General features: G+C 43.2%; 1 protein-coding gene across 4 annotated transcripts in view; it reads left to right on the forward strand.

Moving 5' to 3' along the window:
- The window catches only part of TTC28 (tetratricopeptide repeat domain 28), a 597272-nt gene that overhangs the window by 485222 nt on the left and 90647 nt on the right, over window positions 1–21403 (forward strand). For all 4 annotated transcript variants that reach the window (XM_070628671.1, XM_070628672.1, XM_070628673.1 and 1 more), the window contains 6 exons: window positions 3335–4676; window positions 5917–6440; window positions 9940–10049; window positions 11993–12122; window positions 14107–14325; window positions 16279–16444. In XM_070628671.1, coding sequence (XP_070484772.1) covers window positions 3335–4676; window positions 5917–6440; window positions 9940–10049; window positions 11993–12122; window positions 14107–14325; window positions 16279–16444 — 2491 coding nt within the window. The remainder of the gene's footprint in view (window positions 1–3334; window positions 4677–5916; window positions 6441–9939; window positions 10050–11992; window positions 12123–14106; window positions 14326–16278; window positions 16445–21403) is intronic.

Here is a 21403-nt window from a genome sequence, read left to right on the forward strand (position 1 = left end):
ATTAATAAGAAAATGGAAAACACCAAAAAGTTTTCAATTAAAAAAAAAGAGGCTGAGAGACATAAAGTGGTCTCAAAGATACTAAGCTGAATGAGGTAGAAGCCAGTCTTGTAAAACAGGACTTCTGATTTAAAGTTCTGTGCCTTTTCCATTATAGTGTGCCTTCCAGATGCTTAGCCAGCTTCCTGTAGGATGGGGTATAAGTGGACAGGGTGGGAGGCTGGCCAGGAGACCTGTGTCTTGGTGGTAGGGAGCATGCAAAAAACCTGAGCTCCCTTGAGTGCTTTCTCGGAAGGTCTCTCACTGCTTGCTTCCCCTTAACATCATCTTAGCAACAAAATAATGATCATATTGGCTTAAAAATCACTGCAAAGAAATCCCAAAGCTGTGGGGAAAAATGAACACAGAGGCATCGCTGCAGAAGAAAGTGCTCAGAGGGAGACACTCCTGCTGCCCTTGCTAGCTCTGACTCTTCGTGACTGTGGACTCATGGCTGGGCAGATATTTTGACCCTCATTTTAGAAATGCAGAAGCTGAGGAGAGAGGGAGTAAATGATTCATTCCCTCTAAGGATACCTGGAAAATTTAAATCTAAAAGTTTTACTCTTTAGATAAAAGCAGTTTAGCGATATAGGCCAAATTCAGGCCTTTAGAACTGCAATGTGTGTCACTAATAATTTTTCACCACTGAAAGTGTTCCAGGTGATGCTAAGGTATTGCCTCTTGGGGAGCTTAGAGTTTCTAACCTTGAGACAGGTTCTGAAAAACTCTGGTCCTTCCAGCTAGGATGCTGGTGACATCTCCAACCCAGGGAAGTGACCAGACCCAATCCCTGGGAATATTACTCCTCTTATTGGATCAGAGTTTCAAAAATACTTTCAGTAATTTTTAAACAAAGTGTTATATATTCGCTATAGAAAAAAATGCCTAAAATACAGATAAGCAAAAGGAAAAAACCATAATTTTACCACCCAAAGATTACTGTTAACATTTAAATAAATTTTATTCTCTATGTGTATGTATAGATATAAATATATATGTCTATGCACACACCCTATTAATGTTTTTATTAAAATGTACTTCTTTGTGACCGTATATCCTATTAATGTATTGTAATTTTTCCCATATTGATATATAAACTTCTACTTCACCATTTGTAATGGCACCATGTTATTCCATTGTATAGACTACCATGATTTACTTAGTTTTTTAAAAAAATTATGAAGTAGTTTACTCATACAAGAAAATACAGAAAAGAATTACCATAGTTTATTTAATCTCTACCACCTCAAGAATTCCCTTTCCTGGAAGCATATAGTAATTTCAGTAACTAATATTTGAATTTCACTTTACAATGTACAATGCACTTGCACATACATCATTTCATTTGATCTTCACTACTACCCTCTAATGGTATCAAGAATATTATTTTCCTCATTTTATAGATGAACTAAAAAAAGTTCAGAGAGGCTAAATGATTTATCCAGTACCCTAAGTCCAGTTAATGTCAAAGAGATGGCTGGGCCCAGAGATAGGTGCCACTCCTGTGGCAGGGCAGACCTCCGCCTCAGGCAGAGGAGGAAGTCGGGACCAGAAGAGTGGCCCTGACATGCTCCTCTCTCCCCGCCTCACTTCAGCAGCTGTTATGTGTACTGACATTATTTGTTTCATGACTTCTTCCTTATGACCCTGTGTGCTTTCTGAGGGCAGATTCGTGTCTTCATTGTTCTCTCTACCCCTGCTGCCCACCACAAGGCTTAGTACACAATAAATACTCAGTTAATGTTTGCTGGGTCAGTGTGTAAGTGAATGGATGAATGAATGAATGACAGGTCTCATAGAGATAAATAAATTACAGAGACAGGATGTTGACAGTTTTCTTTCTCAGTGACCGTTTTCAGTTCAGACATTTTAAGAACCCATCTTGGTGTTTTTGAGTTTTTGTACTTCTGCAGGTTTTGGTCACTCATGCATTGATGCATGGAAAAGCATGTTCGAAACCAAGAGCAAGGAGAAACCTGGTTGGATACTAGATTCCCTGTACCTTTTCCAGAGCCCCCCACCCCAGCCCGAACTGGGATGAACCAGGCTTTCCTCAAAGGCACCTCCCAAGTTACTTTTATGATATGCCTCATTTGGAGCTACTTTATATTTATGATATATCTCACTTTGAGCTGCTTGTAAAAACAATAGCTTAGCAGCTAGAGCATAGTTTATGAGCATTGTGTGAAGGACTATTATAGTTGACAGTAAAAGATGTATAGTAGAATTACAAGAAATTCTGGTACAAAAATTATTCAAATCCCATCACCTAACAAGGCAACTGTTTTTATTTTAATAATCCCCTCAAGGTCTTGTCCACGTGCACACATTTATTTTCCTAGTTGTTGTCACAAGGAACATGCAGCATTGTTTTCTGCATTTTTCACTTAACATTATTGTAAGAACGTTTTTCCCCCATTCTTCTGCATAGGCTTCATAATTATCTTTTTAATGACTGCATAATCCTCTCTTGAGTTGATATACCAACATGTGCTTATACAGTCCCCCAGTGTTTGTCATTTACGATGTTTCTGATTTTCCACTCATCTGTCATGCTGCGGTGAAGACTGTTACGCTATAGCTTTTGCATCTGTCGAATGATTTCCTTAGAATACATTACCTGAGTAGGATTGCAGGGTCTGAGCAAGACCATGTTTATGGTTCTTGCCCTGCTGCTGCTTCAAAGGCTATTGCAGTTTCTGTCCAGCGGTTAATGTCTTTACCAGTTTCAGGGCAACCTTGTCAATGTAGGGTATTGTTTAAATTTTTTGTTTGCTAATTTAGTAGAAGTAAAATGATACTTCAGGGTTGTTTTATTTTGCATTTCTTTGATTATTAAAAGAAATTAGCATTTCCCCTGTGGTTACTCTTTGTATTTCCTTGCACATGAGTTGTCTGCTCACACCTACTGTTCTTTGTCTATTTCAGTAAATTGGGGTCTTGATTTTTTTAAATCAAACCAAATGAAATCTTTACACACAATAGCTATTGAATTTTTTCATATATGTTTCATGTATTTCCCAGTATTGTGTTTGCCTTTTAATTTTAGATACATATTTGTAGTATGAAATTTATTTTTGTAATCAAATCTGTCAATTTGCCATTGCTTCAAAGCTTAGAAAGCTATACCCCCTCTGGAGAGCTGATAAATATTTAATTCTACCTTCTGTTATTTTAAATTCTTTAATTCATCTGGATTGTATTTGAGTATAAATTGAGTTGCAAATTACATTTGTTTCCAAATTGCTAATCGGTTATTCCAACGTTTTTCTGTTTTTATTCTCTTTCTCAGGAATCATACACCAGATGAAAGGCGATTATGATACTGCACTGAAGCTGCATAAGACCCACCTGTGCATCGCCCAGGAGCTGAGTGATTACGCTGCCCAGGGCCGTGCCTATGGGAATATGGGCAATGCCTACAATGCTCTGGGCATGTACGACCAGGCGGTCAAGTACCACCGGCAGGAGCTACAGATCTCCATGGAAGTGAATGACCGCGCCTCACAGGCATCCACACATGGGAACCTTGCTGTGGCCTACCAGGCCCTAGGTGCCCACGACCGAGCCCTGCAGCACTATCAGAACCACCTGAACATTGCCCGGGAGCTGCGTGACATCCAGAGTGAGGCCCGGGCCCTCAGCAACCTGGGCAACTTCCACTGCTCTCGGGGAGAGTATGTCCAGGCTGCCCCCTATTATGAGCAGTACCTCCGGCTTGCTCCTGACCTTCAGGACATGGAAGGAGAAGGGAAGGTCTGCCACAATCTCGGCTATGCCCATTACTGCCTTGGCCATTACCAGGAGGCGGTGAGATACTATGAGCAGGATCTAGCACTGGCAAAAGACCTTCACGACAAATTGAGCCAAGCAAAAGCTTACTGCAACCTGGGCCTAGCATTCAAGGCTCTGCTGAATTTCAACAAAGCTGAAGAGTGTCAAAAGTACCTACTGTCCCTAGCCCAGTCTCTGAATAATTCCCAGGCTAAATTTCGAGCCCTAGGGAACCTGGGAGATATATTCATCTGTAAAAAAGATATAAATGGTGCAATAAAATTCTATGAGCAGCAGCTGGGCTTAGCTCACCATGTAAAGGATAGAAGACTGGAGGCCAGTGCGTATGCAGCCCTGGGCACTGCATACCGAATGATCCAGAAATACGACAAGGCCTTGGGTTATCACACGCAGGAACTGGAGGTATATCAGGAGCTGAGTGACTTGCCAGGGGAGTGCAGAGCTCATGGGCACCTGGCTGCTGTCTACATGGCCCTTGGGAAATACACAATGGCATTCAAGTGTTATGAAGAACAGCTGGATCTAGGGCAGAAGCTGAAGGATCCAAGTCTAGAAGCCCAGGTCTATGGCAACATGGGCATCACAAAGATGAACATGAATGTGATGGAAGAAGCCATCGGCTATTTTGAGCAGCAGTTGGCCATGCTGCAGCAGCTAAGTGGAAACGAGTCTGTGCTCGACAGGGGCCGGGCCTACGGCAACCTGGGGGATTGCTACGAGGCCCTGGGTGACTATGAGGAAGCTATCAAGTACTATGAACAATATTTATCTGTTGCCCAGAGTCTGAATCGCATGCAAGACCAAGCTAAGGCTTACCGGGGTCTGGGAAATGGACACAGGTAAAAATGACAGAGGACAAATGTGGTTGATAAACCTGCACAAAGAGCAGTTGTGACAGTAACGCAACTTAATGTCTGCATGGCAGTTTATTAACTGTGGAGCATTTTCACACGTATCTCATTTGGTTCCTCTAATGAGTCTTTGAATTTAGCAGGGGATATTATTACCATTATGTTATGGAGGAAGACACTAAGGCCCAGAGAGATTACGTTAATATCCGAGATTACCCAGCTGAGAGTCAAACCCAGGGCTCTCTGACTCCAAGTGTAATGCCTTTCTGACTACTTCATAATGAGCAGGATAAAAAATCGGAATGGGAAAGATGAATGAACAAATTCAACTGATCTTTTCTGAATGCTCCCCACATTATATGAATGTGTTTATTAATACAACATCCATGCCCACCAATTACTTGAACCTCATTTTGTTGCTTTTAGGGAAAGCAGAGTGAAGAAACATACTATCATCATGCTTGGCATCTTGCATAGATATCTTGCTTAATATGTATAGCAATCCTGTATTACTTTAAATTTATTATCATCTGCTATGGGGTTGGGATTTATTATCATCCAGACACTGAGGCTCAGGGAAAGGAATTCATGTGCCCCCCACAACTGGTTTGGTCTTCTGCCAAAATCCATGCTCTTCCCACTCTTATCATGCCATCTCTTAGCAGCAAAAGAAGACACTGCTGGCCAAGGTGATGCTTCCCTTCTAAATGTGGGGAACCCGAGAAGGTGTCTGTGTCTGCAGAATATATGGCCTCTCCAGATAGGCAGGGGATTAGGGCTCCTGGAGTGGAGGAAGGGCAAGGGTCAAACTAAATCATCACCCACAGAGTGCTCTGAGAAGCTCAGGGTGAAAGATTTATGGCCATTGTAAAGTGATTTCAAAAACATAGTCTAAGCGGTAGTGGAAATTGGGAGGCCCGAAGAACCAAACAGTTCACTTGCTATCATTGTGCCTATTAATATATTTTATGTTTCCTCTGGGGTGTATATCCCATTGAATCTCAAGCTCTTGGGAAGGTCACTTAGGGATGACTTTTGAATTGCTTTCCAGATTATGAAATTCCCCTGCATCTCACTCTAAGGGCAAATGATAGATTTTAGCCAGAAGAGGAGTTAAGAGCTTCTATAGTAAGTGACAGTGACAAATGCTTTTCATTTTCTCAGGGGCTTTAGCATGTCTGCACCTGCACAAAATAATATCATTGCTTTTCTGTCTACCTACCCACAGGGCAATGGGGAGCTTGCAGCAAGCCCTTGTGTGCTTTGAAAAGAGGCTCGTGGTCGCCCATGAGCTTGGGGAGGCCTTTAATAAAGCCCAGGCCTATGGAGAGCTGGGAAGTCTGCACAGCCAATTAGGGAATTACGAACAAGCGATTTCCTGCCTTGAACGCCAGCTGAACATTGCTAGAGAGATGAAAGACCGAGCTCTGGAAAGCGATGCAGCCTGTGGCCTAGGGGGCGTTTACCAGCAGATGGGGGAATATGATACAGCCCTGCAGTACCACCAGCTCGATCTTCAGATAGCAGAGGAAACTAACAACCCCACATGCCAGGGCCGAGCCTACGGGAACCTGGGCCTGACGTATGAATCCCTGGGCACCTTTGAGAGGGCTGTGGTCTATCAAGAACAGCACTTGAGCATCGCTGCACAGATGAATGACTTGGTGGCCAAGACGGTGTCATATAGTAGCCTTGGAAGGACCCATCATGCTTTGCAGAACTATTCCCAGGCAGTCATGTACTTACAGGAAGGTAAGTGAAAAGGTCGATCATGGTCTCTCAGTCTCCTGTGAGATGGAGTTCAGAGACTACTCTGAAGAAAGTATGCACAGTTTGAGTGCCCACCTCTGCTTGGAGAGAGGATCTCAGAGGCCACATCATCAGTTCAACTCCAAAACCATGGTGTCCCCACTGAGTGTTCCTTAATAGTACAAAGGTGTTCCATTGTCCAGAATGCGTTACCCAGGTTGTCTTACTCTGCTAGCCAGCTGCCTAAGGAGCTGATATCATCCTTGCTTTTCAGAGCCCTCTGCTGCGTGGATAACATGTTCTCACACAAGATGAATCAAGTAAGATCTAATCGTATAAAATCTAAGGGCCTGAATCAGAGGAAAATGACCATCTGTTCCAAGCCCTGATGTCCCTCCAGAAAATCTCTAAGCTGTGTCAAAACTATGTGGAAGTCAATTTTGGTATGGCAGCTGAGGTCTAATCCAGCAGCATCAGTCTAAGGGTCATTCAAGCAGTTGACCAGGCTTCCTTCCCAGTGCTTATGACCCACAGTGCTTGGGCTGGTGCCACGGTCGTCTTGTTCCAGGAAAGCCCAGAAAGTGACTGCTCCTCCTGTTCCTCCTCCTCTCCTCCTCCTCTTCACCTCCTCTCTTCCTCCTGCATCAGATTCCATGCACTTACCTGAGCAGTCAGTGCTTGGATGCTTCCTTCCTCGTGAAGCAGAAGTCCCATAACAATGTGTTTACCTTCCACCTCCTTACACTGGAATGGAGCTTTCTACTCGGGAAAGCACTTCCCCTCACATGGGCACATTGCATCCTCTCGTCCTGGGAGGGCTTTTGCATATATAGTTTATTTAGTTGGATTTAATTCTCAGGTAGCCTTTAGAAGTGTATCTTTTTATTCCCATTAGCAGCCAAGTGACCTGAGGCTCAGAGAGTACAGTAGTTTGATCCTGACCATGTGGTCAGTCAGTGGTGGAGTGGGGCTCAGCCCAGGTTTTCTGACCCCAGGAACCACTGAAGACCCTGTATAGAATCATTTCTAAGCTCGCAAGAACAGAGCAGGCTTGGGGCAGTCGTATCGCTATTACTTCTGAGCCCCAGCTGGGAAGCCAGGAGAGAGGGAAGCAGGAAGCAAAGTAGAGAATGGGCCAGGGGCTGACGGTTCACTGTCCTCCTTTGCACAGACCAGGAATTGCTCTGGCCTGCAGGCTGAGAGGTTACTGAGAGGCTGGGAGCCACTTCCCAGACCTTATTTGGCTCCCACTCAGTGGGAACTCTGCCTCAATTAAATATGAGAGTTGGCTTTTGGTTTCCTGAAGCTTGACTGTAGTAAAATGCCAACAAACTGGGGGGCGATTTTCAGTTAAATTTGTGAAAACTGTTAAATTCAGGCCCAGCATATGACAACCTTTCAGCTGTGTTCTTTTGTACTCCTGAAATATTGTTTCCATGAAGCAGCTGCTTCGCCTGAGACGTTGTAACATACTTCTATATTTATGGAAAACTCCATTTCTTCATTGTTTTTTGTAATTTAAGTCTTGCAGAGATCTAAATTCTAATTGTGGCATCTCCATGGTGTCTGTTTCATGGATGTGCTCCACCAGAGAGCCTGGTGTGACTCGTGGACCAAAGCAGATGCCTCGTCTCGGGAGCTGTTCCAGGTGCAGGACACCTGGAAGGCGCTTTCTGAGTGCTCTGAGTCGGGTCTGCAGCCTCTTGCAATGAGGGAACAGTCCAGTTGGAAACCACCTCAGTGCTCTCTCTCTCCTGCCTTTCAGAGGGGGCTGAGGGTCTGCATCACTATCACGGGGTGGGGTGGCCTGGTCTGAGTCTTTTAACAAGCTCTCCAGGTGATTTGAATACACACCCCTGGTTAAAACCACTAGTCTCATCCAGCTTTTTCTCTTTCTGCAAATGAAGAAAGGGATCCTGGAGGGATTTAGCGACTGACCTGGAGTTTTGCAACTAGTTTTGGGCAAACTGGGCTTTAGGAGAGCTGGATGGGTGGATCAGATTCCTATAGAGGCAGAAGCCGATAGAAACTGGGCAGGACAAGTACCATGTCTGGTCAGTGGGCTTTTAACTATTGCTGAGCCTCTGACTAGGGGCCAGGGAGTGTCCTCCATGCTGGGAATCCAGCAGGGAACAAAGCACAGCCCCTGCTGGCACAGAACCTGCCTCCTGGGGGTGGGAGGGCTGCCTCGATGACTGCTCCTCCTGACTCACAGACTCAGACCTAGCGGGGATAGCTACACTGAAGGATGGATGTGGTTAGCTTGTGGAGGGTTGAAACAGCTAGCATCCTGGTTTCCACCCAAGAACCATCTTCTTTCATTTGTGTTCCTATTCTATGAGGTATTTTAAAATGTGACTAATTTGCAAGTATTATTTTTGGGTACAGTGACATGATTTAAACTTACACTGCTATTTCTAAGTTTTCTGACTTATGTGCATTCTGAAATGCATACTATTTTACAAGCATGAACCTGAGTATTGCTTTTATTAGCCTCTCAACTGACTTAGTTCCTTTCCAAAAGTCTGAAATTGCATGGGCCCAGCATGCTCAGAGACAGGTTCCCATCCACCTTGGATTAGATTAGAAAAAGGAAGTCCTTCCTTTGTGGAGCCGTAGTGTGGGAGCCTTCATGCTGTCTTCTGCACTAGCTAACTCGTATGTACAGAGAGCAAGACAAAGAACAAAATGTTGCTGAGAACTGCTTAGCGGCCAGTACAGTAAATGGTTGCCCTCACATTTGGCTCCCACAAAGCCCTAGAGGTTGCTGGTGTCCTGAAATCCAGAAGCTTGCTGTGGGTAAGTGACCCAAACTGCAGGTGCCTATCTGAAGGCCATTAGAATGAGGACAGTCTCATTGAAAGCTTTCGACTCATAGCACTTGTTCTGCAACCCCGCTGAGGCACATCAAAGTCTCAGCCTTAAAGGAAAAACAGATTGCATGGGAAATGTGTCAGTGGCATCAGTAACAGAAGGCAGGGTCAGGCGGTGTGAGCATTCTGCTTTTGGGAAGACGTCAGATGCATCTCCCATCAACACTGATTGGAGGCACTGCACGTGAGATAGGAAAAGTATTAGCGTGGCTTCAGTGCTTGACTATGGAACTGTCAGGAAAAGCTTTGGCCAGCCAAAGGATTGGGTTAAATTTATAGGCCAGAGGTTTTCATTTGCAAAGCCAGGGATTTCACATCTGGCAGGGTGGCCAGGTTAGGTTCCGTTGCAGTGTTTCCGCCTGTCCTGCAAACCTGTCTCCTGCTGACAGCCTTCACCTGAGCTCTTGCTGGGGCATCCTGAAGCGTCCTGGAAAGGTCGCTACCAACACAGACTTTGAAGAGAATGCTTACTCTGCCCTGGCTGCTTCTACTCTTGCCCTGTATTTTATCTGGCTGCGTAGTTAACGTTCTTTATATACACCTGAGGCACAGTTACCCTCCAGGACTCCTTGGCAGGATGGAATTGTCCGTCTTTTATGTGTCCTTAAAATTTCTTTACCTGATTTCAGGTTTAAGGTTAGCTGAGCAACTGGGCCGAAGAGAAGATGAAGCCAAAATTCGCCACGGTCTTGGCCTCTCCCTTTGGGCTAGTGGGAACCTGGAGGAGGCCCAACGTCAGGTGAGCAGGAGAAACCCTGTCCTGAGTGGATTTTGTTTCTAGAAGCATGGAGACCTTGGGATTGCTGTCCTAGTGGTGATGACATTTGCCAGAGGTGCTGACCTCTACTCTTGGGCTAATGTACAGGATTTCCAGCCTGTACCAGCCCGGAAGTGTTGAACCATAGGAGAATTCTTGCTCGCTTGTGTGGTAGATTTCTCAATAACTTCTTTGGAGTTCTTTACTATTAATGTGCTGCTCTTCCTCATTAAACCTTAATATGAAACTGCATACATTTTATGACAGAAGGACGTAATCCAAGAATTCATGATTAGTGGATTTAACGTCTTTGTAGGTTTCTAGTTATATCAGTAGATAGCGCTCTCTCTCGCTCTCACACACACACACAGTTCACGTTTCTGCATATATACAAATAGTTCAAGAGAAGCCCGCTCCCATGCTGCCTCTGAAAGTAGAAAGATCTCCAGAGTTATGGGTTCCTCGGTAGGAGCTGTGAGACGGCGTCATCTAAAGTCACCCACGTAGGCAGCGTGTGAGTAACTACTGCAGAGGGCCCTGTGCTAGGCAGAGGGGGCGGAGGAGAAGTGAATCAAGGCTCCTGTGGAGGTGCCCACAGGAACTGAGGGAGTGATGTGACTGAATTTGTGCCATGGCATCCTGGAATTTTATGGTATTTACTGCACCTTTTTTTTTTTTTTTTACTGTACTTTTAAAACTATTAAAGGCAGTTTAAATGATTCTATAATTTCCTGGTTTTAAAAATTAAAATTTAGGGGCCGGCCCGGTGGTGCAGCGGTTAAGTGCGCACACTCCACTTTGGCGGCCCGGGGTTCGCTGGTTCGGATCCAGGGTGCAGACATGGCACCGCTTGGCACTCCATGCTGTGGCAGGCATCCCACATATAAAGTAGAGGAAGATGGGCACAGATGTTAGCTCAGGGCCAGTCTTCCCCAGCAAAAAGAGGAGGATTGGCAGCAGTTAGCTCAGGGCTAATCTTCCTCAAAAAAAAAAATTATATTGATATAGTGATAATTTTCTAAGTGCTTTCACTCACTGAATTTATTCCTCAAATGACCCTCTAAGGTAGAATGATAACCACCCCCTTTATAGAGGAGAACAAGAAACTGAGCTCTGAATCTTGCCAAGACTCACACAGCAAATTAGTGGCAGAGTTAGGAATACATTCCTCTCTCCTAGTCTTAGTCTTGGAATTCTGTTTAAGTTTGCGTGAACTTAAGATTCAGTACTATTTCCAGCATGTAAACAGCGGAGAAAAGTCTTGTGGTCTCGCTGAGAAGCCTATCAGAGTAGCAGTACAGTGTCTCCTTAGGATGTCGAGAGTCTAGTCCTGTGGATGTCCCTGTGAGTGGGCGTGGCTCCTATGGAGCTTGTCTAGCAAAGACCTGACCCTGGGGCACTAGCTATGGAGGGCAGTGTTTGGTTCAGCTGACCCACCTGCAGAAAGCTGTCTTCCTCCTGCGAGTGTGGCTGCCTTCATCTCCTTTCCCCTCAGCCCCATCTGTTTCTAGCCTACCTCCACCACACCTGTTCTCGCTCCAGTCCTTTAGCATCGTGAGGCATGGGGGTGGTGAGTTACGGTTGCTTGATGACAAGAGGAGTGGCTTTTTGTTTTAATCAAAATCAGCGCTTGGTTGGATTAATAGCTGTTTTTTTTTTTTAACTTTCAGACTATGAGTCTATAACTCTTGTCTTTTAGATCCCTTATATGTCAACAACTGACTACGTGAACTAGAATTTACTGGCTATGATCTGGTGCCTTTTCAGGCCCACAAAGACCTACCTGGACGTAAAGAGTCATCCTTTCACACCTTTTAACACAATTTTTAGGTCGTGTACCAAGATGTGAGCACAAGCTGTCTTTAGTTGGTGGACAGTGGTTTCTGAGGAATGGATAACGTACATTCTTTGTCCCCTACTTGCAGCTTTATAGGGCCTCAGCCTTGTTTGAAACGATCCGACACGAGGCACAGCTGAGCACAGACTACAAACTGTCCCTCTTCGACCTGCAGACGTCGTCCTACCAGGCCTTGCAGCGGGTGCTCGTCAGCCTAGGTGAGAGCAGCTGGGGCTCCCCCCTTGTGCCCAAGCCTCTAATTTGTTTAGTGATTGCTGTGATGAAACGTGATTTGTTGTTACAACAGATTGTGAAGCCACAACCACAATCCAGCCATTGAACGTTCATTCGTTTATTCAACACATATTTGTATGTACTGAATGCCTGCCCTAGGGATTAAAGTCAAGAAGCCCTGGTTCCTGCATTCACGAAGCTCTTAGCCTGTTAGCGAAGGCAGTATGACATGATTGGCACCAGGTAGAAGAAACTCAGGTGCTGTGGAAACAAAGCAGCTTGGCAGGCAGACACAGGAGCCAGGGAAGGTATCCCGGAGACAGGGACGCTTAAACCAGGTCTTCTCCCCCAGATTCCGCATATCTTTAATTCTGCTGGTAAATGTTTTTACCATCTGCCTGCTAGGCTGTGGTGTAATCAGTGATGATTCTCCCAGGCCTGTGGTGCTGCATTGCACGGCGCAACATGCATCTTCCCTCACCTGGGCCTTAACTGTTGGCAGCCATCCTATTCTAACTCCCCTGTCCTGCACCTCTCCTCAGGCCTATCCATCTCTGCAGGCCATTTTCCCAAACCCAGAACTTGGGTTTAGGAGGTACTCATTGGAATAAACAATGTCTTTGAAGTTGGATGTTGAGGGCTTGTCAGTCACCTGTCCTTTGCTTGGTGTGTATGAATACTCAAACTTCCACTTGCAAAATGTATTATTAAATGTCCTCATTGCCTGGGATTACAATTTATTATCTATTATAATCACAGTGTTAAGTCTGTCTAGCGCTTTGGGGCCAATTTTCCAATGTGCACAGAAATCGTCCCTGCTGTTCCAGTTAATAACTTAATAGAGTGAAAGAAGACATTTGCATACACACGTATAAATCCCACTTTCTACTGATGCTTGAGCTGCAGGAGGCAAGGCACTCTTTAAGTGCTATGCCAGAGCTGTAGCCTCTGGTCTCCTGCCTCTGCCCGCTCTCCCTTTGGAGCCTCGTTCTAGCAACTTTTCCATATTTATATTTAAGACGTAAGCAAATACCTGCATTGTGTTCCTTCAGCACTTCTAAACAAGCCTCACTGGAAAGCATGTTGCTTTATACTTTTTGTTCTTTCATATTTGTGCAGTAGCTTTTAAACTAGATTACAGACTAGTCTTTTAGAGGAAGTGGGATTAGAAATTGGATTAAAGACTGAGAAACAACTTGAAAGAGAAGCAATTTCAAAAAACTAAAGACCTCAGAGCTTTAAACCTTATACCCATGGAGACTAGAAGAGAGAAGAGGAGTGAGTGTGTGGGAGCCCAGAATGGAATGAGGTATCAGCTCTAACCATAATATCACCTGTTATGTGTGTGGTGTTTTGGATAAAGCCTACCACCGTCTTCACATACGGTACCTCAGTTAATCTTGACCATAGCCCTTTGAAACAGGCAGGACAACTATTAGGATCCCTCTTTTTGAATGAAATGGGGAAGGGCACCCCCAGCAGAGGGGCCAGCATGTATAAAAGCACAGAGGTAAATTAGGGGGAAATGTGGAAATGGGGCTTGACGGTATGAGGCATAGAGGGGCTGTATCGAGGAGATATAGAAAGATGGTCAGGGGTAAACCAAAGAGCAAAACATCAGGTCCAAGAAGCCAAGTGAAAGGGCTCAGAAGCCAGGAGGCCAGGGTGCGACTCAAGATGTGGAATAGAGAACAGGCGGGGCTGAGGACGAATGCTCTGAACACAGTCAGCTCTTTTGTGGGTGGCTGCAAGACAGGGGAAGCCCCGATGCTTAGGGTGGTATGGAACCTGAAAACGTGGGGTTTATAAGAATACGCACTGCACCCATCATCTGAGGCAGGCGGTCAAATTTTAAACAGCGTGACTGAGTCTGCCACACATTGGAGTGCAGAGACAGTGAGGTTTCTGCCCAGAATCTGAGTAAGCACACTCCCTATGGACTTCTCAGCTTATCCCTTTGTCTCCTAGGCCATCACGATGAAGCCCTGGCTGTGGCAGAAAGAGGACGGACAAGGGCATTTGCCGATCTTCTGGTCGAACGACAAACAGGACAGCAGGATTCCGACCCCTACTCCCCGGTCACTATCGATCAGATCTTAGAGATGGTTAATGGCCAGAGGGGACTAGTGCTTTACTATTCCCTGGCCGCAGGCTACCTGTACAGCTGGTTGCTTGCTCCCGGCGCAGGTAAGATCTCTTTCCGTGGGCACAGGACATTGAGACACTGGACTTTGAAAGTCTAATGAATAGAGGTAGGAGAGGTGCGTTACCATAGATCAGATTAAGGAGCTGACGTCGGCTTTCAGCAAAACCTCAGCGGCAGCGCATATTCCATGGTGGGGCGTTCAATTAATAAAACAGCCCAGCTTTCTCATTCCCCCAAGAAATCGCTGCTCCTTGCCGGTGAATGTGAAAGCATTTATCAAGGAAGACTAAGAGCAGGATTAATTTCACCAGCAGCCCTATTTTTAGGCAGCTGTTGTTCATTAGCTAATAAAGTGATGACTGCAAGTCCTAACGCGTTCTTTCTAGATGTGATTTAATAATTGTGACCCTTTGTCATGGTAAAGTTAAAGAGACTAAAATGATAATGGCAGTTCTATCAGTATATAAATGAAGTCTTATGCTTGAATTTTCTGAGTCTAGCAGAACCCATTTTTAACCACTTCTGTTATAAATCCATTTCAGAAGTAAAAATCCCCTTTGATTAAATCGGCATTAAATGTTCAGGCTGTAACAGTTGCACTAAATACAGAACAACTAATTAGCTGTTAGGGCCATATTTTTTGCATAATAAAATGCTGATGGCTTTACCATGTTGGAGACACACCAGATCCAATTAGAGTTTATTGACTGGGGAAGTGGATCTTATAATTGGGAATCTCGAAGAATGGGGCTTCTCGAATATCTGTAAGCCAGTTTCAAAAAGTTCAACTGCCAGGGAGAATTGACAAGATTTTCTTGATTATGTTTCTATCCCTCTGATTTGGAAAAAAAAAAAAAAAAAAATGATGTCTGGATGACAGCTCTCAGATGCCTCTTGGGTTCAGAGTACCATGCTTATACATTCTATGCCTCAGCATTATTTTTAATAATCTTTTCCCCTTAATTCTATATTTTTATGGGCTTTCTACAAAGAACATTCTTACCTCTGACCTTTTTATGCTAAAGGTTTTAAGTTGTGTTGTTCATGGTGACATGGTAAGTGTCAGCTACAGTGGAATGAATCCCTGTGTATCCCAGCCCACAGAGGGGCACGAATACCCAGGAGGACACGGTTGATGATGGACGTATCAAGTTCTGTCTCTCTGTGGTTGTTACGTTTTGGGGACGTGATTTGACAGGTGGTATATCCAAATCCCTGTAATAATGAGCCATGTATAATGAGGCTCCTATTGTTTCTCTTTTCGTTCCTCTTTGCTCTTAATGAGACTCTGAAGCTTTCTCTGGGGCTCTAAACCAATCAGAGAGGACCAGCATTATCCAGCGCTGACACACCTCATTACCATTTGAGAATGTGTCCTGTGTTTATTGCCAGAAAACCACCGTGCATTGCCTCAGTTTCATTCAGCCATCATTTTTTGCTCCTTTAATCCATTAATGACCATTGACCAGTTAGTTTTATTTAAAAATAATTTGAAATATTTTTATCTGGCCTTTATACTGCATATTTATTTCAGTTTGCTCTTGTGAAATGGAAGGCCTTTGATTACCACGTGGCTGGTTTTATTTTTGTCCGGGATTCGGTTTCTGGGGAGCCCGTACCTTGGCATGCTCAGGCACTCTTCCCGAAAGGACACTTGCCTAGTTGGTGCTTCTGAGAAGCAACTGTTTTGAAATACCTATGAAGTAGTCATCATTCCAGGAGCTTCTGAATATCTCATCGAAAGCAAAAAGCCCTACCTTGAGTTCTCTGGTTTCAAGCACCAAACCTGATGGTGAAAGCTGTAGAAAGGGGGCTGACCACACTTCTGAAAGCCCTCTTGAGACCTAGGATTTCAGAATTTCTTCACATGGTTTGGAGGATGGCATGCTTATCAAAGAGGTCACATGGTGGTGGCATTGCTATCCCCTATGCCCCGCTTTTCTCACCCCCAATCCCAATTGCGTGTAATGTTGGCTGTGCCTGTGTTGTTTCAGGAATTCTGAAGTTTCACGAACACTACCTGGGTGATAACACAGTGGAAAACTCCAGTGACTTCCAGGCTGGTAGCAATGCAACTCTTCCAACAGCTACCAGCTCAGCCCTGGAGCAGCACGTCACCAGTGTGCGGGAGGCCCTGGGGGTAGAGTCTTACTACTCGAGGCAAGTAGTACAACCTTTCCAATCCCATCTTCAGATACAATCTCAGGGGTTTTTTACACTTTTTATTCTTTTGTAAACATCCTATTTGAGCTAATGGGAGAAATCTTTTGGAATTCACACTTTTGTTCTAGTCTATTCACAGTTGCTGCAGCAGAGACAAATATGTGTCCCTGGAGTGCAAACCCCTTAGTGGGATATCTTTCTTCTTGGGGGCAATTTCCTTTCAGACAGGGACGGGCCTCGTCAGAGATGCCCATTTTCTAAGGAGAATTTATAGAATGTTTAAACGTAAACATGGCTTTGAATTTAACATACCAGCTAATTAGAACACAGATGATTTTTTGGTTATAAACAGATTCATAATGAGTTTGTTTGTACTATAGCTGAACGCCTGTTTGAGAGAGTAATTTAGCACCAGAGACAGGATCTGTGCGTTGAGGGGCTGAGGTGGAGGAAATTGAAGTCCCAATATCAAAAATAGAGAAGTGCTTCTTGCAAAGACTGTAAAAGTTATATGCTTATACAAATATTTTATCATGATTGACTATTTTACATGTGGAAAATAACTTCCACAAGCACCCTGCTTCTGGAGAAAGTCAACAGAGGAGGGTCCCTACAGCTGGGTCATAGCCAGATGTCCCAGGCGTCTCAGTCCTCCATCCAGCGGGTGACAAGTGTCAAGAAGATCCGTAAGCCAGAGAATCTGCTGTGTTAGCTGGTGTCAGGCCCCAAGCGTATCTGCTTGGTCTCTTGAATGGTTTCATTTGTAATCATAAAAATCCTAAGATATCACTGAGATTTCTTTAGAGATGCTTAACCATCTCTTAATACTCTTGAGTGTGTGGTAGTCATTGCCAGCAGCTGGATTGATCTTTGGAGTGCTTACGAAGTCGAGGACGAGTTCTTAGATGAAAAATAATCATTGGATAATGTAATGTCAAGACAGGAAGGGGTTGTAGTGGTCATCTAGTCCAACTCTTTTTATTTAACAGAAGCCAGCAATGATTGGGACTTGCTGACAGCCAAGTTAGTGTCAGAGCCAAGATCAAAACAATCTAGATCTCGCCCAAACACCCAGGCCAGTGCTTGTTCTGTTTTTAATTATCAAAATTAATATCATATTTTAAGAAAATAGCAGAAGCATGTAAGAATGTCATCTCTGGCTTCTGTCTGTATGAAGTATGAACAGGCTTCAGCCACATGCACACATTGTTGTCTTATTTCTCCCATGACTGCTGTGCATCCTGGAGCATCCCTGTCCTTAACCCTGGGGAGTGGTATGCTGATTACAGGGGCTTGACATTGTGGTAACCCCCAAAAACTTGGAAGTAAGGCTACTCCCTGAGATTTAATTATAAATGACTGTAAAATAAGTTAGGCCAGGAGTATACAGAGCTGCTTTAGCAGAAGAAAGACACATAGGCCAGTCTGATTAAACTGTAACCTGACCAAAGATACTGCATATCCAGAGCAAGTGTTAAAGGAGAATGGTTGGATAGCAGTAGAAACACGGAAAAGGGGAGAGTAAGCAGGGCAGATTTTGGCATTGCCCATTTCTGATATTGTTAGGGGGAGAATCTTGGCTAAGGGACTCGAGCCCCATTGGAAGGCTATTCCCATGGTGGACTTGCAGTCACCATGCTCGTATTTCTCACCCTCCCTCCCTTCCACAAATATTTGAGCACCTACTATGTACTATGCAGACTAGAGACTGGGGATAGAGTAGTGAATAAGGCAGGCATAGCTTCTGCTCTCAGGTAACTGAAAGATAGTTAACAACAGAGCATATAAGATCTTTTAATTAAAATTGTTTTAAGTGCTTAAATGAAAATGCAGGGTGTAATGAAAATGTATAAGCAGGGTGGGGAGACCTATACTGGGCATTGAGGGGGCTGCCTTGAGGAGGTTATATCTGAGTGAAGCTCAGAAGGGTGATGAGAAATAAGCGGTGAAGGCCACCCAGTCCTTGGGTGACCCACGGTGGAGAAGACCTCTCAGGTTGTCCTCCTGCCGTCCCTTGTTCAGGTTCCATGGTTCTTGTCACACTGTCTGATTATCATTTGGTTTCTCATGTGAATCTACTTGCAGATAGAAAATGCGCATAAACTGGCATTCTGGTTTGTACAGCTCTGCGAGCTTGGTTAATGAAAGTGGGCTCCGAAGAGGCAAAGCCTCTGAGCCCAGGCCTAAGCAATTCTTTTATATCATCCTGGGTGGTGAGTAATTCTGCTTCCAGATGCCTTTTGAATTGAAAAAATGGCTTTTGGGTTATAGTTCAGCTCTTCATCACTGGCAGGGAAAGAGGAAGGACTGTAACTTGCTCGTGTTCCTCACTTTAATCTTTTCCCCTCTGCCGTATGCAAAAAGCTAACGAGTTACGAGTCCTTAGGGATCTCTAGGACTTTGGGGGGCTTGGTGCTCACTCAGCATGACTTTGTTGGGCTGCCCTCGGTAGCTTCAATCCCCACTTTGGACTGCCAGAAATAAGGCCTTTCTTGCTACTTCAGGCTAGTCTCATTAGAAATTTGTTCATATATTGTAAGCTTAAACTCAGGTTCTTGATTATGATATTAAAATTGAACACCGTAGTGGTGTGGTTTGAGTTAGTCAACTAGTCAGAATGGAGTTTTTGTGAGACTGATTTCTGCTTCACAGTTTCATGAAATCAGTAAGAACATTTCAATGACAGATAAATTATTTTTCATCTATAAAATTAGTAAATATTTTTAAAGCCATAATGCTCAGTGAGGGTAAGGATGCAGTGAACGAGCAGTCTCATACCCTAGGGACATAAACTGATTTGGCCTTTCTAAAAATAATTTGCCAGTAATATTAAAAATCTTCAAAACGTTCATACCCTTTGACTCAAAAATTCTCACTTTAGAAGTGGAGCAAAGATGTGTTCATAGGAATATCTATAATAGGTCTATATGTTATAGAAAAAAATTTAAAGCAACTTCAATGTCCACAATAATTGTCAAATTATTTTATATCTATCCAACATATTATGTTGCAATTAAAATTATGTTTACAGAAAATTTTTAATCACATAGCTAAATGTGACAAAATATTAAGTGAAAAATGTAAGATATAAAATTATGTATATAACAATTTAGATTTTGTGATATATTCAAAAGATGGGTATAGACCTATTATAAATATTCCTATGAATACATCTTTACTCCATTTCTAAAGTGAGAATTTTTGAGTCAAAGGGTATGAACATTTTAAAGATTTTTAATACTACTGGAAAATTATTCTTAGAAAGGCCAAACCAATGTAAACTAAGAAAAAATTCTTGGAAGGAAAGCGGCCATAGTGTTAGTGGTAATTACAGCTGGATGACAGAATTATAGATGCTTGGTATTTTATTCTTTATACTTTTCTTTATTTTCAGTTTTTTTCACAATGGACAATAGCCATGAACAAACAACTCTGTCATTCAAAAGGAAAAAAGAGAGCTTTCTGTAATTTAAGTTTAGAGAGAATGCAGTCGAAGTTTCAGAGCCTGGCACCGTGATCTAGCTGTAGGAAGGCATTCTGGGTTTATTCTCCATTCTTGCCTCTTGGTAAACGCCATGCCCCAGCCACCACACCTTCCTCTCTGTTCTCTATGTGTACCCTGTGACTTCTCCTCCCCTCTAGCTCAGGCATCTCTACCTCTGGCTCTGTAGGTGTAGCTGCCCACTACACATCTCTGCCTGGGTATCTTCCAGCCATTTCTACTCTAAAATATCTAAAGCTCAACTCTTGAGTTTCCTCATTTCTCCCCCAAATCAATCAATGTAATATATACTACAGTAACAGAATGAAAGACAAAAAGCAGATGATCATCTCAATAGATGCAGGAAAAGCAATTGATAAAATTTAACACCCTTTTGTGATAAAAACACTCAAACTAAGAAAGGAAGGAAATCACCTCATCATAATAAAGGCCATATATGGAAAGCTCACAGCTAACGTTGTACTCAATGGTGAAAACTGAAAGCTTCCCCTCCAAGATCAGAAACAAGGCAAGGATGCCCTCTCTTGCCATTTCTATCTCACATAGTACTGGAAGCCCTAGCTAGAGCAATTAAGCAAGAAAAAAAGAAATAAAAACCATCTAAATTGCAAAGGAAGAAGTAAAATTATATCTGTTCACAGATGACATGATGTTGTATGTGGAAAACCCTAAAGATTCTACACAAAATCCAAAAAAACCCCATTAGAACTAATAAATGAATTCAGCAAAGTTGAGGATACAAAATCAACACACAAAAATTAGTTGCGTTTCATATGCTAACAATGAATAAGCCAAGAAGGTAATTAAGAAAACAATCTCATTTACAATAATATCAAAAAGAATAAAATACTTAGGAATAAATTTAACCAAGGAGGCAAAAGACACGTACACTGAAAACTAAGAAACATTGCTGAAAGAAATTAAAGACACAAATAAATGAAAAGACATCCCATGTTCATTGATTGGAAGACCTGATATTATTAAAATGTCCGTATTACCCAAAGCAAACTACAGATTCAATGTAATTCTACCAAAATCCCAATGACAGTTTTGCGAAAAATAGAACAAAACCATCCTAAAATTTATATGAAATCTCAAAGGACCCCAAATAGCCAAAACAATCTTGAGAAAGAAAAGGCTAGAGACCTCATACTTCCTTATTTTAAAACATATCACAAAGCTATAGTAATCCAAACAGTGAGATACTGGCATAAAGACAGATATATAAACTAAAGGAATAGAATGGAGAACCCAGAAATAAACTCTCACAATATGGTCAAATGATCTTTGACAGGAGTGCCAAGGCTACATGTTGGGGAAAGGATAGTCTCTTCAATAAACGGTGTTGGGAAAACTGGATATCCATATGCAAAAGAATGAAGTTAGACTCTTGTCTTATACCATATGTAAAAATTAACTCAAAATGAATTAAAAAGCTAAACATAAGACCTGAA

This window comes from Equus przewalskii, chromosome 7 (genome assembly GCF_037783145.1).
Source record: "Equus przewalskii isolate Varuska chromosome 7, EquPr2, whole genome shotgun sequence".
Lineage (NCBI taxonomy): Eukaryota > Metazoa > Chordata > Mammalia > Perissodactyla > Equidae > Equus > Equus przewalskii.